General features: G+C 42.1%; 2 protein-coding genes across 2 annotated transcripts in view; both read right to left on the bottom strand.

The window, feature by feature from the left end:
• The window catches only part of nr6a1a (nuclear receptor subfamily 6, group A, member 1a), a 113661-nt gene extending 102759 nt beyond the window's left edge, over positions 1–10902 (bottom strand). Inside the window, exon 1 of the mRNA XM_079690590.1 lies at positions 10221–10902. Coding sequence (XP_079546716.1) covers positions 10221–10287 — 67 coding nt within the window. The 5' untranslated portion in view covers positions 10288–10902. The remainder of the gene's footprint in view (positions 1–10220) is intronic.
• The window catches only part of LOC307043614 (uncharacterized protein), a 307614-nt gene that overhangs the window by 201874 nt on the left and 92143 nt on the right, over positions 1–13597 (bottom strand). The window lies entirely within an intron of this gene.

Here is a 13597-nt window from a genome sequence, read left to right as displayed (position 1 = left end):
TCGGAGCGCGTTCTCCGCCATCTCCTGCGTGTATGTGTAAACTGCCCCGCCCCCTCGCAAGCAGGCGGGGGAGAGATCTCTCGTCTGAATTGGGAAGATCGAAAATACATTATAGACGCATTTTGTAGTCATATTGCATATTATAAACTGAGTTGGCGACACTAAGACTGCGATATAATGTTTATGTAGCAATAATACATATGACATATGTTTTAAATGTCTCCTGTACCGATAAAAAAGAGCGATAACGTTGGAGCTTAACGGGGTGTAGAACACATGTGATGACGTCACCAACGAATCGACGACTGAATTAGTTGCCAACTAATTTGGTAATCGATTTTAATCGATTAAGTCGATTAGTTGTTACAACCCTAATCAGCATGCTGAGCAGACACAACCATGGTTTCAGACACACAAGAGTAAACGAAAAAAAGACAACATAATTATTACCTTGTATTTTCTTTTTAAGTTGTCCCACTTTTTCCCGATCTGTGTGGGGGTTACCAAACCGCACAGCCCAAGGGCCTTTAGAATTTCCCTGAGTGATACAAGAGAGGTTTCAAGCTGGTCAGCAATTAATAAGGTCTGCTGCAGCAACAGGTGTCATCTAACAAAGCAATTGATATTTAAACTCACAGGTTCAGCAGACAATATTAAATTACAAATTGTAACCACCAATATGTAAATGCTAAGGATCATATGTTTCCAACCAGGAAAATGTCACTCACTCCCAGGCTTTCTTTGCAGTGTGCCTTCGGCCTGTAAAAAGCTGGTCATTCTCTGACCTCACTTTAATGACGGTCAGAGTGTGTTCCTCTGTCCCTGTGAAAAGTAAAAGGTGTAACTTAAATATGTTTGGAAGATTTACAGCTATTCAAGTGTATTTAACAACATAGCCCAAACCAAATGATAGTGCTGAATGCTAAACAAAGTTTGTGTTGATTTAATACTCTTAATAATGAATAAACGTTTGCACTTTTAAACGTCATGGCATGCTTATACCAGGATTGGTGTAGTTAAAATGTGGATACAAACATAACGAATATCAGGTGAAATGTCAATAAGGAAAGCAGTTTAATCGCGCATTTCACTTCTTCATTATCAACACTTACATGTGTGCTTTGCTCCCGCCATGGTTTTTAAGTGATTCCAGCGGTGTGTCACGCCTCTTTTGTACTCCAACGTTCCCGGAAATGCATCCGTGGAGGAGCCGTGGAGGACGCATCAGTGTCTCCTCGGTTAGAGCTCCTCCTGACAGCCTCCTCGATGCTCGATGCTCGGTCCTCGAAGTGCATTTAGAGAAATGAGATGTCCTTCAAAATGGCGCGCTGAAATTCATTTCCGGGTCACTACCGGAGGACCGAGGAGTCGAGGAGGGGAAATTTGAGTATTGAGAAACCTCTCAAGTGTAAAGGGGAGATGCTGTGATGCCACCACCTGGCTTTGGGGGGGGCACTTGTTGTTCCTTTACAGGCACCATGTTGCCTTCAGTGGGTGTGAACAGGTAACCCTGAACCCCCCTCTCTGAGCCCCTCTCCACCAGGGGTCTGATTAGCAGTGTGTGTTTAGCTCAGCGCTCATGCTGGATATTACATGTGATACATTGTGAAGGGACTCCAGTGTTGGCTTCACAGGCCGCCGCGGTCGTCCCTATGACCTCTACAACTGACCCTTGACCTCTGTGTGCAACACGGCGCAGCACAGTGTCTACTCTATGCCCCCCCCCCCCCCCCCGCGCTGCTTCAGGTTGACAAAGTGCCCCCCCTTCGGTGCCGCTGTGCAGCGACACTCAAGTTCACAGGACGGAGGCTCGGGGGGACATTTAGCAGCTGAGGCTTTACAGTCAGATCACCTGGGGGTGGGGGACACATGTATTAGGAAACGCAGTTCGCAATATACATTTTCGTCACCAGGATCAAAAACCCAAGAGACAACAAGACTTGTAAAACAGTTTCAAAGACAGACACCGTTTACATATGCATTTTAAAAACAGTCCCATATTTTTAAGCCGTTCCAGGGCTCGTAGACACCCTTGATTTTATCTTTGCACGTTATATTCCAGAAAATAATTAACCACAACTTTTACCAGTACATGACATTAAGGATTTTGGTAGATGGCCCTGTGGGTCGTCTAAGCTAATTTACATATGGCCCTGAGCCCAATAGAGATTGCCCTGAAAAATGCGCGCGGACGAAATGACGCACGAAGGGTTTGGGGGGCCTCCCCCTAGAACATTTAGATCTTTGCAGGTCTTAGATGCTGTCTGGTGCATTCTCTAGACTGAATTATAAGATGAACCACCACAATATTATACAATTTCAATTGTATTCTTCATTTCACTTGTTTGTTTGTTCTTGCTTGTATTTGCTCGCTTGCATGCCCTGCATAGCTAAAAGAAATACTTAAGTTGTTGGTTAAGACACTTTCCATCTGATGAAGGCAAAGGCCTTCCCAGATTTAAAAAAGTAGAAAACATTACATTCAGTTGTAACTGCCAAAACAAACATTATTTACACTATTATGGGCTCTGTTAAAAATGTTTGTAATTATCTACTGTAAGTGGTCGAACGAATGCCTCCTCATCCGGAAGCTGAACGAGCAGCCCCGTGCAGCAGTCGAGAGGAGCCGAGCGCATCCGCGAAGCACACAAAATGGCGACGTCAGAGTTCCCGTTAGCCGGTAAATCTAAATCTCTCCGGTCAAAATGTCCGGTCAAAATAATTTCCCTTTAGCGCAATACCGCTTCAGTTGTGCCACTTATGTGACAGACAAGAATAGTCAATTGTAATGTCTAACACTTAATGTGGAGAAAGAGATGTGCTGTATGGGTTGATTGTGCGTTGATCTGTTGGTAATGCCTCGGGGTTCCGGTGGGCATGTAAACAAATGCATAATGCTGCGCTATACTTTGTGGCCTCACCCAGTTGCATAGCGACACTTATTGTTTCGGCGTCTTTTAATAAGCAGGTAGTCATATCATTAGCTAGAACTAGATGGATCTGATCGATATGGACATATCCGCGAGTGAAGTCTAATCTGACGGGAGAGAGAGATCAGCTGCTGCTGACGAGTCGACACGCAGCTCTGCATGATCACATGCTGCGGTGAGCGGACAAAACACACACTTCAGGTTAGAATATCACATGTAGCTATTTTTAATTACCTCTCAAACTACCTAAACTAGTTATAGATATGTTTTTTTTTTTACTTACAGAAATGTATGTCTTAAGAAAGGGAGTACATCTCAACATTTAAGTAAATCAGCTCATTTGCTTTTTTGGAATAAGAAATCTAATGGTTTAATATTTGTGTATAAAGATTGAGTGTTTTAAGTTTGAATGTCAACCCTGCCTCTTGCTCCGCCCTGAACACAGACAAGACATTGAAACCGATCCATGGAAACAATTTAATGAGCAAATAAGAGCAATTTTCAAAAGCTTGAACAATTCCGTCATATCACAATAATGCCAAACTGCACTTGAAATTAAAATAGGGACAAAATCCCAAAAAGAAGTAACCGATTAAAAAAATAAATGTTACTTGTTTGGTGTATTCATGAGCATTACCTAGCAGTCTATTACTTCAAAAACTCTGACAAATAGTGAAATGTTTCCAAAAAACATTTGGAAATACACTGTAAAAAATGACAGTGCATAATGATGTGCATTGTTTTACCTTAAGTATTTTTCTGAAAACAGGATAAATCATTGAGTTTAACTGACCCTCACTAACATACAGCTTCAGTTAACCCGTCCTTATGTAATGAGAGCGATGGCCGCAGCCTTACAGATCAAACGGTGGGCTTTCTATCAGGCACTTATCAGGTCATGTTATGTTAGGCTAGGCTAGGCTAGGCCCATTAATGTACGTCTTTATCTGGGATGATCCCAGCGGACGGGCGGCCGGGCCGAGGGTCACACTGTGGTCAGAGGGGAGGGGGCTCTGTCACCGCCACGCTCAAAGGAACAACTTCCCTTTCATCATACCGGGGGTCAGAGTTTTACTACCTCACAGAGCCAGCCAGCGCACTGCACTGCGCAAACTCAGGAGGAGAGAGCCATCCGATAATAATCACTGCACAAAACAAAAACAAAGCAGGGCATCCTTCAGCTCATTTCAAGGGGCCTCTGCCCAGGGGGACATGGGCCCTCAATCAAAACTATTAGTATTATTGCAGGTTTTACACACGAGCATTAGCTGCTTCCATGTTGTTTATATTATAGTAAACTGAATATATTTGTGTTTTGCATTGATGTAAGACAGAACAATGTGAAAAATGCGATATTTTTAAATATGTTCCAACACTTTGCAGTTAAGCATTAACAGATAAAGAACCGTTAGAGGCAGCCCTTTAACCCTTTCACGACAGAGATCAACAGCAGAAATAAAACCAACTCCAGTGAGCAATCACAGCATGTTTGCGTGCGTGTGTGCGTGTTCAGCTAATGAGAACAGTACATGTTTAGCAGGTTCCTGTTGAAAAGCCAATGTGCTCAGCACTGTGTGTCTTTTCTGTTGACTGTGGAATGACTGTGGTGCCTGCTAATGGACTCCGTCTGTGCTTCAAAATCCAATCATCTTCAACGGTTTCCGATCTGGCATCCAAACACCAGAGAGAACACTTGTGAGCTGAAATCTCCAGGTAAGTGACACCTAGCTGTTATGACCGCTGACAGAAGGGCCTGTTCTTTCCCTCTCTGAAATGGAAATAGTGGTTTTCTGAATCCTCTCAGCTGCTATTTTAGAACCCCCCACCTCTGCATCCTCGAGCGCTGCAGTTTCACAGGAAGCCATCCCTACTCTACATACCAAGTTCAGTGTTTTAAAGCTGCCTGTAAACTCTCCCTCCGGCCAAATTCAAACTCAAATTGAAGACGTTTACAGCCCTCTGGCTACGTTACGTGTTGAATATCACAGAGGCCTGACAAAAGCTAGGCTAGGCTCACAGATCGCTACTGTCACTGTACCAACTGTCCCCCATACTAACTGTAATGTATTCACCTTCAAAATATGCTTTATGGCAGTGTGTTCTCCCCTGCAGCTCAATACCAGCTGTTATAGCCTCAGGTTGAGCCACATCAAGCAAACATCTCAGTCTGTAGCTCATGGATCAAGTGGAGGCTGTAAATACTTCCCTGGGTTACAGGGAGGTCAGCAGAGAATGGGCCATTAATGCTTCAATAACAACATCCCACTGACCCAGGTCACCGTTCCCATAGCGCTCACTGCTACCTCCCCCACGTGTCCATCACAATCCACACAACAACACGAGCACAAGCCCCGCCTCGGGACGCTGAGCTCAGGGAGAGGAGAGCCGTGAGCTTAGTTTATCAGTCATTTGAAGGCTGAGTTAACCTTAAGTGTATCCATTCAGTTTGGTTTATCGTTATCTACACCTAATGACATTCTTTTGTGAGTTCCAAATAAATAAAATATATATAGTAAATATATGTATGGTATAGCTGAAACAAGGCAATTAATAAATAAGACATTGGAAAATAGCTTTTCTGAGTTTTATCTAGAGATGGGAGAAGTAATCAGATTGTGTACTTACGTTAAAGTAGAAGTACCAGGGTCAAATATGCTGCGGTTTCCAGGCAACACACTTCAGATATAGTTAAAGTAGCAACAGCAAAAGTAGTCATTGTGCAGAATGGTCCATTTCAGAATAATATATATGATATGTTTTATAAAGATTGATCATTAAAGTGTTCTCAAAGCTGGTAAAGGTGCAGCTAGTTTGAATGATTTTGTATACTGCAGGGTAGCTTGTGGATTTACTCCAGGAGGAACTAAAGTCTGATTTAACACTTGATTAGATTTCACTTAATTAATCCAGATCTGTAAAGTAACTAAAGGTATTCAATACATGTAGTGGAGTAAAAGTACACCATTTACCTCTGAACTGTAATGGAGTAGAAGCACAAAGTAGCACAAAGTTGAAATACTCAAGTAAAGTACAACTAACTCAAAATTGTTCTTAAGTACAGTACTTGATGAGTAGATGTACTTTGTTACTATTTTCATAAATTATATTTTTTGTCAAGCAAATAAGTGTCAGAATGATGCAGAAAGGAGGAAAGCACCTGCCCCAACAACAGATACAAAACGGCTGAAGGATAATGAGAATGGTCTGGATTTGTTCAAATCCCGACACCTCAAATCTAATTCATAACCTCACAGTCAACAAGGTAGCCCACATTTTAAAAACACTGAATGATTGATCATAAAGTGTGATTGAGTCATTTCTCACATAGTTGTGAATGTAGTGCTGATTGAATGATCTGAAGTGATCAGAAGCTGCACCATCACCATGTGACCCTCTTCATTGTCAACACGCCTGTTGCCTGGAAACCGCAGCAGCAGGATGAAGGACACTAACCCTTTAAAGTCACACAGAGGAGACCCTTCCTCATCAACACTGCGCCCCCCCCCCCCCAAGTCTTTAAAATGTATACAAGTGTTTTTGAAAGGTTATAGAAAAAAAGCTTTTCTTCTTGAAGCTATCTGAACGGAAAGACAATAAAATCAACTGAATCAACAATACATTTTCATTTTATAAAAAAATGTAAATCATTTTAAAATGTAAAATGTGTTTAATGTCAAATGAAGCACAATATGTTTTAAGCCATGTTCAAGCACTTGAGAACATTTCTATTTTCAGGTTTTGTTGTTGCTTTAAACCAAATAAAATCTGTCTATAAATCAATCAGGCCAATATCTCTGTAAGGAGATGTGATTAATGATGTGGTCTGAACAGGAACTGTTCCAGCACGCAGTAAACTATAAGGTGAAAGGATTCCAACACGTCGCGCACTGATGCTCAGTGAGTTGTTGTCCCTGCAGCCGCTCACCCATCAGCATGGAGCCTTTACGGTGAGACCATCTGCTGAGGAGCGTGCTGGGAGAGAAATCACTTTGTTTGAAATGCTAATCAGCCGGGGTGAAGCCTTTTCCTCAGTGAGACTATCTTTGACTTGATTAGTCCAAATGTCTGATTTAGAAAGGACTTTCAAAAGGATTTGAAAGAACAAAAGGATCAGGTGAATGTTAGGCTTTATGACTGGACTCTGGACTGAACAAAGATTAATCTGCAAAATATAAAAGCATCATTTAAAATGAACTATTGAAATCATTTGTAGGAATATTCTAGAACATGTTGGGTGTAATTTAGGCCTTGAGCAGAAACACACAGGAGGGATTAGAGCTCAGACGGACATCAACATATACATCATTCATTCATACAAACATTTGCTCTTCCTCAACACAAGAGGAAGAGCAGCCACGTGTTGGACAGCACTTGGTGATGAACGGAGAAGAGAAGAACATTAGCTATCAGTGGAACCATTTCCACTGTGTTTCACAAGCAGCACTACAAACAGTGTCTCTTTGGACTGACTCATTCAACACATCACCTGAGCTCAAACAAACTGAAATAATGATCAGATCTATTTAGAATAATGGAATCTTAGTTGCCCTTTTTGTTGTGTTCAACATCTTAGCCAATGATCCTATACTTTGTTCACATTTAAGGAAAACAACACATGTCTCCATGCGTGTGTGTGTGTGTGTGTGTGTGTGTGTGTGTGTGTGTGTGTGTGTGTGTGTGTGTGTGTGTGTGTGTGTGTGTGTGTGTGTGTGTGTGTGTGGTGCTCTTTACTGTGCTGGTGTTTACACAGGTCTACTGATTGGGGAGGGAGTCAAGTTAAGAAGAACAAATACACAACATGATGGATCACATCTGTCTCGCGTCAGCCCCAACCCCCCCCCCCCCTCCACCTCCACCTCCACCAGCCCCTCCTCCTTTACTGTATTCCTCCTGGCTCATCATTCAGGCATCACAGCGGGGGGTTCACATCCTGTCACTGTCCCACCCACTCCCACCCGTCCCCCTCACCCTGCCCCGAGGGAGGACAGACCCTCGGCCGGAGCAGGCGCTGACAAAGCATTTTCTTTCAGCCTCTGCCCCACCGTGCCAGCCTGCACACCCCCGACACTCCTCCAACCAACCAACGACCCCCCCTCCCTTTCTGCCCCTTCTTCTTCCACCTACTTCAATTACATTAAAACAAGCACACTTCACCGAGCAGGGAGTGGGAGGCGGGTTAAGCCAAATTCCTAGTCAATTCAAAGATAAATGCAAATTGAGTTTGTTCTTTAAATGTGGAGGAGCAGGCGCAGGCGGCTTTCTTTTCTACGCAACAATGTGACAGAAAGCTTTCACCACTCATTGATGGGTTAAGCAGCTGGACTTTCACATCTTCAGTGATTGATCAGCTCACTATGTCTTACATGTTTCGCCTGTGCGAAGACGGTGTCTGTGTTCGGAATTTTCAAAAAGCTCTTGTCGTAACAATTATCTTGATACCGTTTTTGTCTATAAAATCTCATGAAAATAGTATAATATGCCATAAGGACATCCTTTCATCCCCTCAACCCAACACTGTGTGCATAACTAATGACAGAGCAAATGTTTTCAAAGTACAATGTTTGGCCTTTTTGCTTGTAAAATAACTTAATTACATTTAAATGATCAGAATTGTTGATTGTTTTACTGTTGCTCAACGTATAAACAGACCACTCATTTCCAGCCTTTAAAAAAAAGGTTTATTATGCTGGATATTAGAACATTTAGAAAATATGTGGTTTTTTTAAAAAGGAGAAATTCTCTAAATTGTATTGTAAGGAAATCATTTGAGTAGTGTTTTTTGATCATTCGTTTAGACATAATTACAATTGCTGAAATTCTAAAAACTAAAACATTTTAGAATCCTTATTAAGGACTAATAGACTTTATTAATCCCAAATTGGGAAATTATTTTGTTACAGGACCAGTTTGCTCAACTTTAAAATAAAAATACTTAAACATTGGAAAAGAGGTAACAATTAAAAATCAAATATAAACAATACACAAAATAAATAAAGTTTTTAAAAACATATCCAGCTTTCTTTGGTTCTTTTATTAGGTTACAGGATGTATTTGTGTGTGTTATTTACTGCTAATAAAATGCAAAAAAAAAGCTTACTAAATCTTTAGAATTATGTATTCAGCATAGTTAGGGCTGAAACTAACATCATTCATTTAAATCATTGATTCATCTTTTTTTTTATTAATTGATACATTTTTGTTTAATATATATCAGTAATTGCTTAACATGTTTTAGTTTGATCAACCAAAAGTAAAATACCTAAAAACAGAATGGATGCAGATGGTTAAACTGGTGAATCTGGAATATGAGATTAATGGACTTTTTCTGTGATTTATTCAACAAAATTGTTTTTTTTATAAAAACCGTAGCTATGCCTAAACATGTGGTGCTCAGAGGAGCAGGAATTGTAATCTTGGAAATGTCAATACATCTTTAGTCCCCAACACGGGGCACAATATGGGACTGGCGCCTGGGTGAGACTGCTACAAGGCATTGTGGGGCACAGTTTAGACCTGGATCTGGGCAAAGTATGAAGACGTGATCAACTGTCAGCAAACTGAACGAAAGACTGACTCAGTGCGAACTCCATCTGTTCAGCAGCCATGGAGTCCGGACAGGGGAACTCATCCTCCTGCCTAACCTCTCCCTCCGCTGTGGCGCAGGGATTTTGGGGACCAAACAGCTAAAGGCTTCAGGGCGTTCTCAAAGTTCAAAAGTTCACCTTTTACGATCTCCCGGGAGCCTGACTGACCACCTCCAAATAAACACATTCCGACCTCTGTTCCCAGCCAACACACACAAGCGCGCGCACACACAAAACACATGTCCTTAATGTCCAAAACACAGAACAACCAAAGCACGTAACAATTAAGGACAAAACGCGCTCACTCATGAAGGCCATGCCCTCCTGGTGTTTAGATGACGTGAGTCCTTCTAAACTTCATCATTTGTGCAGAGACATCACGACCATGATCACGACAGCACGAGCTCACTCTCGGTCTATTTTCTGTGTCACTGCGCGCCGCGCATCACTTCAGATAAGTGTCTTTAAGCCAGGTGAGGCAGTGATGGAGCTGATCATTAAAACTAGTGCAGCCAAGCTGTGTGTGTGTGTGTGTGTGTGTGTGTGTGTGTGTGTGTGTGTGTGTGTGTGTGTGTGTGTGTGTGTGTGTGTGTGTGTGTGTGTGTGTGTGTGTGTGTGTGTGAGTGTGTGTGTGTGTGTGAGTGTGTGAGTGTGTGTGAGTGAGTGAGTGAACTTTCAGCATGATGCTCCGAATCGTGTTGCCTACCGTTAACGGACTTGGCGGTGTTTCTCTCCGGGAAGTCGAACCCATTCGGCCTCTTCTCTACCTCCATCCTCCTGCATGGGCTGATCCCGAGTCAGTCCGACTTCGCCTCTCTCGTCTCGGAAAGCCTGCACCCTGTGGCGGTGGTTGTGTGGTGTGGAGCGGGTCGAGCTGCCTGTGTGTCGCTGTCCTCCGCCTCCTCACTGCTCGGACCGCCGTCCCATGTTTTTTTGCCTACTGTTGCTAGTCAGAGGGGAATAACAGGATCCACACCCCCAGGGGTGGTGCGTTCAAAGCCCGTGAAGAGGGTGGAGGATAATGGTTTTCTTTCATCCAATTAGAAAGCCGAAAAAGTAGCCCAACTCAAAATGTGAAAAAGACTACCCTGTGTAGCTTTTGAAAGAAGGACTCACGTGCGCCTTCACTTACAACAATGTGGGTTGAATTTCTAAGAGATGATCATTAATAATCATAATAACTAGCCTAAATGCAGAACCAAAACCAACAATCACACGCCCCCAGCCCCCACTACAACAACGGTTTCAGCTAGCCTTTATTCAATGTAGTTTCTGTTGAAGAGAAGGGACACATTCAATAGGATGTTGTGACATCACAAATATTTTAAGTAAATGTGATAACTAACTCCTAATTGTGGTATGTTATCGTCTATCGACACTTGATTAATTCCGCAGCACGTGAAGGCAACACGTTGAGGACGGCTGTTAACAGCACACATTCAGGTGATCCTGATTAGTGATGTCTCGGTCGCGAACGAGCCGATTCTTTTGAACGGCTCTTTGGTACCAACCATAGAGAAGGAGACCGGCCTCTGCGGAGTCTCCCGATAGTAGACGGAGATTGGAGTGAACGTTGACGTGAGTGCGAGATTGAGAGCAGCTGGTGAAATGGCGTCTTTGAGTCCTGGAGAGGAGGGTATGGAAAGTGCATCTGAAGGAGAAGGAGGATGGAATGAAGTAAGGAAAAAGACTTCAAGAAAGAAGATAGACATGTCAAGTGACAGTCTTAGTGATTCTGATTCGCAGAATGAATTGAAGAAAGTAAAGAAAAGGATTGAGGATGTAGAGTGGAAAGTGATTGTGGAGTTTGGTGAGCAATCCGCAGCTAAACTACATCCAGTGGCCCTGACTAAAGTGATTCACAATGAAATTGGATCGATAAAGCAAGCAAGATTTCTGAGCAAAGGACGGATGTTGGTTAAATTGATGAATGCAAAACAACAGGAAAAGTTACTGAAAATGAAGACCCTGAATGAAGTTCGAATTAAATGCCATGTTCCTGGAGCAAATCGGAAAATACTTGGAGTTTTCAGTGGAGTTCCCATAGAAATCGGCAAAGAAGAACTCAAGAAGGAAATTAAAGGGGGGAAAGTGACTGTAGTAAAGCGTCTTCCTACTAGGTATCAGGGTAAGATAGTGGATAGTTTGTCTGTTCTTCTTCAGTTTGAAGAAACAATACAACAGAAGATAATGATCGGTTGCATGAGCTTTCCAGTAAGAGAATTCATCCCTAAACCTCTGCGGTGCTTTAAAAATCCAAAGGTTTGGGCATGTGGCAGACAAGTGCAAAGCAACTAAGCCCAGGGTTGCGTTCCGATAATCCAAAAGTCAGCTCCTAAATTCTAAACCTATCTCCTATTCCTTGACCTCTGAGTGAAACGTCACAGGGTTAAGGGATAGTGGATAGGAGAATTCAAAAGGACTTAGGAGAAGAGACTGCGGTACTTTAGAGAATCCGACTGCACTTTCACTATCCGACGTGTTTATGATGCGCCAGCGGACGTCATTGTGCGCGTCTGCTGCTGTGGTGAAACTATGGAAACTACAGTTTTCTATACAACGGACATGGATGTTTAATAAGAACGAGGGACTACTGTAAACTCAGAGACTCTTCACTGTGCTCTGATGCTGTTGTTTTATGCTTTATGAACGTGGACAACAGAGAAACATATTCTTCATGACCAAAGTTGTAATTGAAATAAAAAAAGGAAAGTGACATTTATGCTCGTCACCCTCTCCCTCCGGTCCACATTAATACAAATGATCCCAATACGTATGATTGTATGAAAATATCTTAAAATAAATACAAATGTATTTATTATAAACGTTAGTCCTTAACATCTATCACTGTGTATATCACCATTCAAACATCTTTTAAAAGTCGAATAAACCCCACACAGCTCAGTTTAATGTTGTCTTTATTTGACAATTTCAGTAAAAACTAATGTTCATATTTCTCTTTTTGATTATAATACTGATGAACGTTCAAAACAAAGCACTTTGGCAACTTACCACATACGTTTAAAAATGCTTAATAAGCACCGTAACTTTCATGATATAACTTCTCTGTCATAATCGTTTGTTTCCGTGAACAGCCGACTCTTGTGTGACGGCAAATGCTGCGGCTGCAAGGCATTGTGGGGCAGCATTTTCTCCTCTCCTTTCGGTGAGGGAGGTCCAGTGGTTCCTAAGCTAAAGGAGGTTATAAAGGAAGTTTGAAACCTCCTTTCCTTTCATTTGGAGAATTAGAACGGCACTTAACATGGCTGCCACTGACGTACTTCTGGGTCATTTCACTTGGTTAGGAAGGTTCCTAAGCTAAATGGACTATTGGAACGCAACCCAGGTGTCCAACATGTGCGGGGGAACATGAATATGGTAGTTGTACTGCAGGTGCTAAGGTGAAATGTTGTAACTGTGGTGGGGAACATAGTGCTGCGTATCAGGGCTGCGAAGTGCAGAAAAAGGCCAAGGAGGTGTAGAGATACAAAGTGCAAAATAAAGTCTCATATGCTGAAGCAACAGAAAAGGTTTCACTAAACATAGCTAGGAAATCCCAAGTAGCAGCAAGTATGTTCTCTTCAAAAGATTTTCCCAAACTCCCACAGGCAAAGGAAAGCTCCACAAAGTGTTCACATCAGTGTGTGATAGGAGAGGATGCATTGATTGTTAATAAGTACACATTTGTGGCCTTTATTGGAAAAGTGGTGAATGTTGCTTTGCAACAAACAAAAAAGAGGTCATGACTGAAAACAATAGTGGAAGCAGCAGGTGAATCTTTGGGGATAAAGGATATAACCATTGAAATTATACATGATATGCTAGCCCCCAATAATGATGATTCACAGATTAGTGAATAGATTAATGTTTTTTCTCATTCTGCAATGGAATGCTAGAAGCCTTATTGCAAATGGACAATAATTCAAGACCTATATATATCAGTTCAAAGAAAAACCAGACGTTATTTGTATTCAAGAAACATGGCTGAAGACTCATTTGGACTTCGTAATTGGGGGATATACTGCTATAAGACAAGATAGAAATGATGGCGGCCAGGGAGGGGGATGTGCAATCTTTATCAGA

The sequence above is a fragment of the Notothenia rossii genome (assembly GCF_949606895.1).
Source record: "Notothenia rossii genome assembly, chromosome: 6".
NCBI classification, from domain to species: Eukaryota; Metazoa; Chordata; class Actinopteri; order Perciformes; family Nototheniidae; genus Notothenia; species Notothenia rossii.
This window is presented reverse-complemented; position numbering and strand designations above follow the sequence as displayed.